Here is a 906-nt window from a genome sequence, read left to right as displayed (position 1 = left end):
ATCCCCCCGGGCGGCCCCCGGGGCCCCTGGGGGCCCCCCGGGGGGCCCCCTGGGGGGCCCTCGGGGGGGCCCCCAGGGGGCCCCATGGGCATGGGAGATATGCCCTGGGGGGGAAACCCTATGAGGGGCCCCCCTATGGGGATGATGCCTATGGGGCCCCTGCCGCCCGGTGAGCCCAAACCCTAAACCCTAAACCCTAAACCCTGAAAATGTGGCAGACGGGGAGTGTAATTGAGAGGCAAAATCTGTAGTTTACGCGCTACTTTACATTCCTGCTGCTGCTTCTGCTGCTGCTGCTGCTGCTGCTGCTGTTCAGGGGGGATGCCGTGGCCTATGATGAACTTCCCGCCCCCCCAGCAGCACTATGGCGGAGACAGGGGGATGGCCATGATGGGTGAGGCCCCGCTGCTGCTGCTGCTGCTGCTGCTGCTGCTCTTATTCCTGTTGCTGCTGTTGCTTTTTCTAGTGTCGCATGTCCACCTCAGCGCCCTGACCGTAAACTCCTCTTCTAAACCACTGCTGCTGCTGCTGCTGCTGCTGCTGCTGCAGGTATGTGGGGGGCCCCCATGGGGCCCCCCATGCCCTATATGCCCCTACCGGGAGGCCAGTGGCCAGCAGTACCCCCTGGGGTACCTGGGGGCCCCATGCCGGGGGGCCCTGGGGGCCCCATGCCGGGGGGCCCTGGGGGCCCCCCGGGGGGACCTCCAGGGGGGCCCCCGGGGGGCCCCGGGGGCGACTTCTCGGGGGGGCCCCCTGGGGGGGCCCCTGGGGGCCCCGTGCCCCCATCTGTACCCCCTCCTAGTGCTCCTTCTATGCCGCCACCTCCAATGCCTTCGGGCAGCGGTGATGGGGATAATATGGAATGTGGAGATTAATTTATAAATTGTTCTTTTGACTCTTTTGTTT

The 906-nt window shown here is 65.9% G+C and overlaps 1 protein-coding gene across 1 annotated transcript; it reads left to right on the top strand.

Annotated features, from left to right (window-relative positions):
• Window positions 1–84: 84 nt before the first annotated feature.
• On the top strand, window positions 85–875 carry ETH_00038685 (uncharacterized protein; the record flags this gene model as incomplete). Its single annotated transcript, XM_013376423.1, has 3 exons — window positions 85–169; window positions 317–394; window positions 550–875. 3 exons carry the CDS (start codon window positions 85–87, stop codon window positions 873–875), a joined length of 489 nt encoding a protein of 162 aa, XP_013231877.1.
• Between the last annotated feature and the right edge of the window lie 31 nt (window positions 876–906).

This window comes from Eimeria tenella, genomic scaffold, assembly GCF_000499545.2.
Source record: "Eimeria tenella Houghton genomic scaffold, Eth_scaff3427, whole genome shotgun sequence".
NCBI lineage: Eukaryota > Apicomplexa > Conoidasida > Eucoccidiorida > Eimeriidae > Eimeria > Eimeria tenella.
The sequence above is the reverse complement of the archived record's forward strand: the minus strand, read 5'-3'. Positions and strand labels throughout refer to the sequence as shown.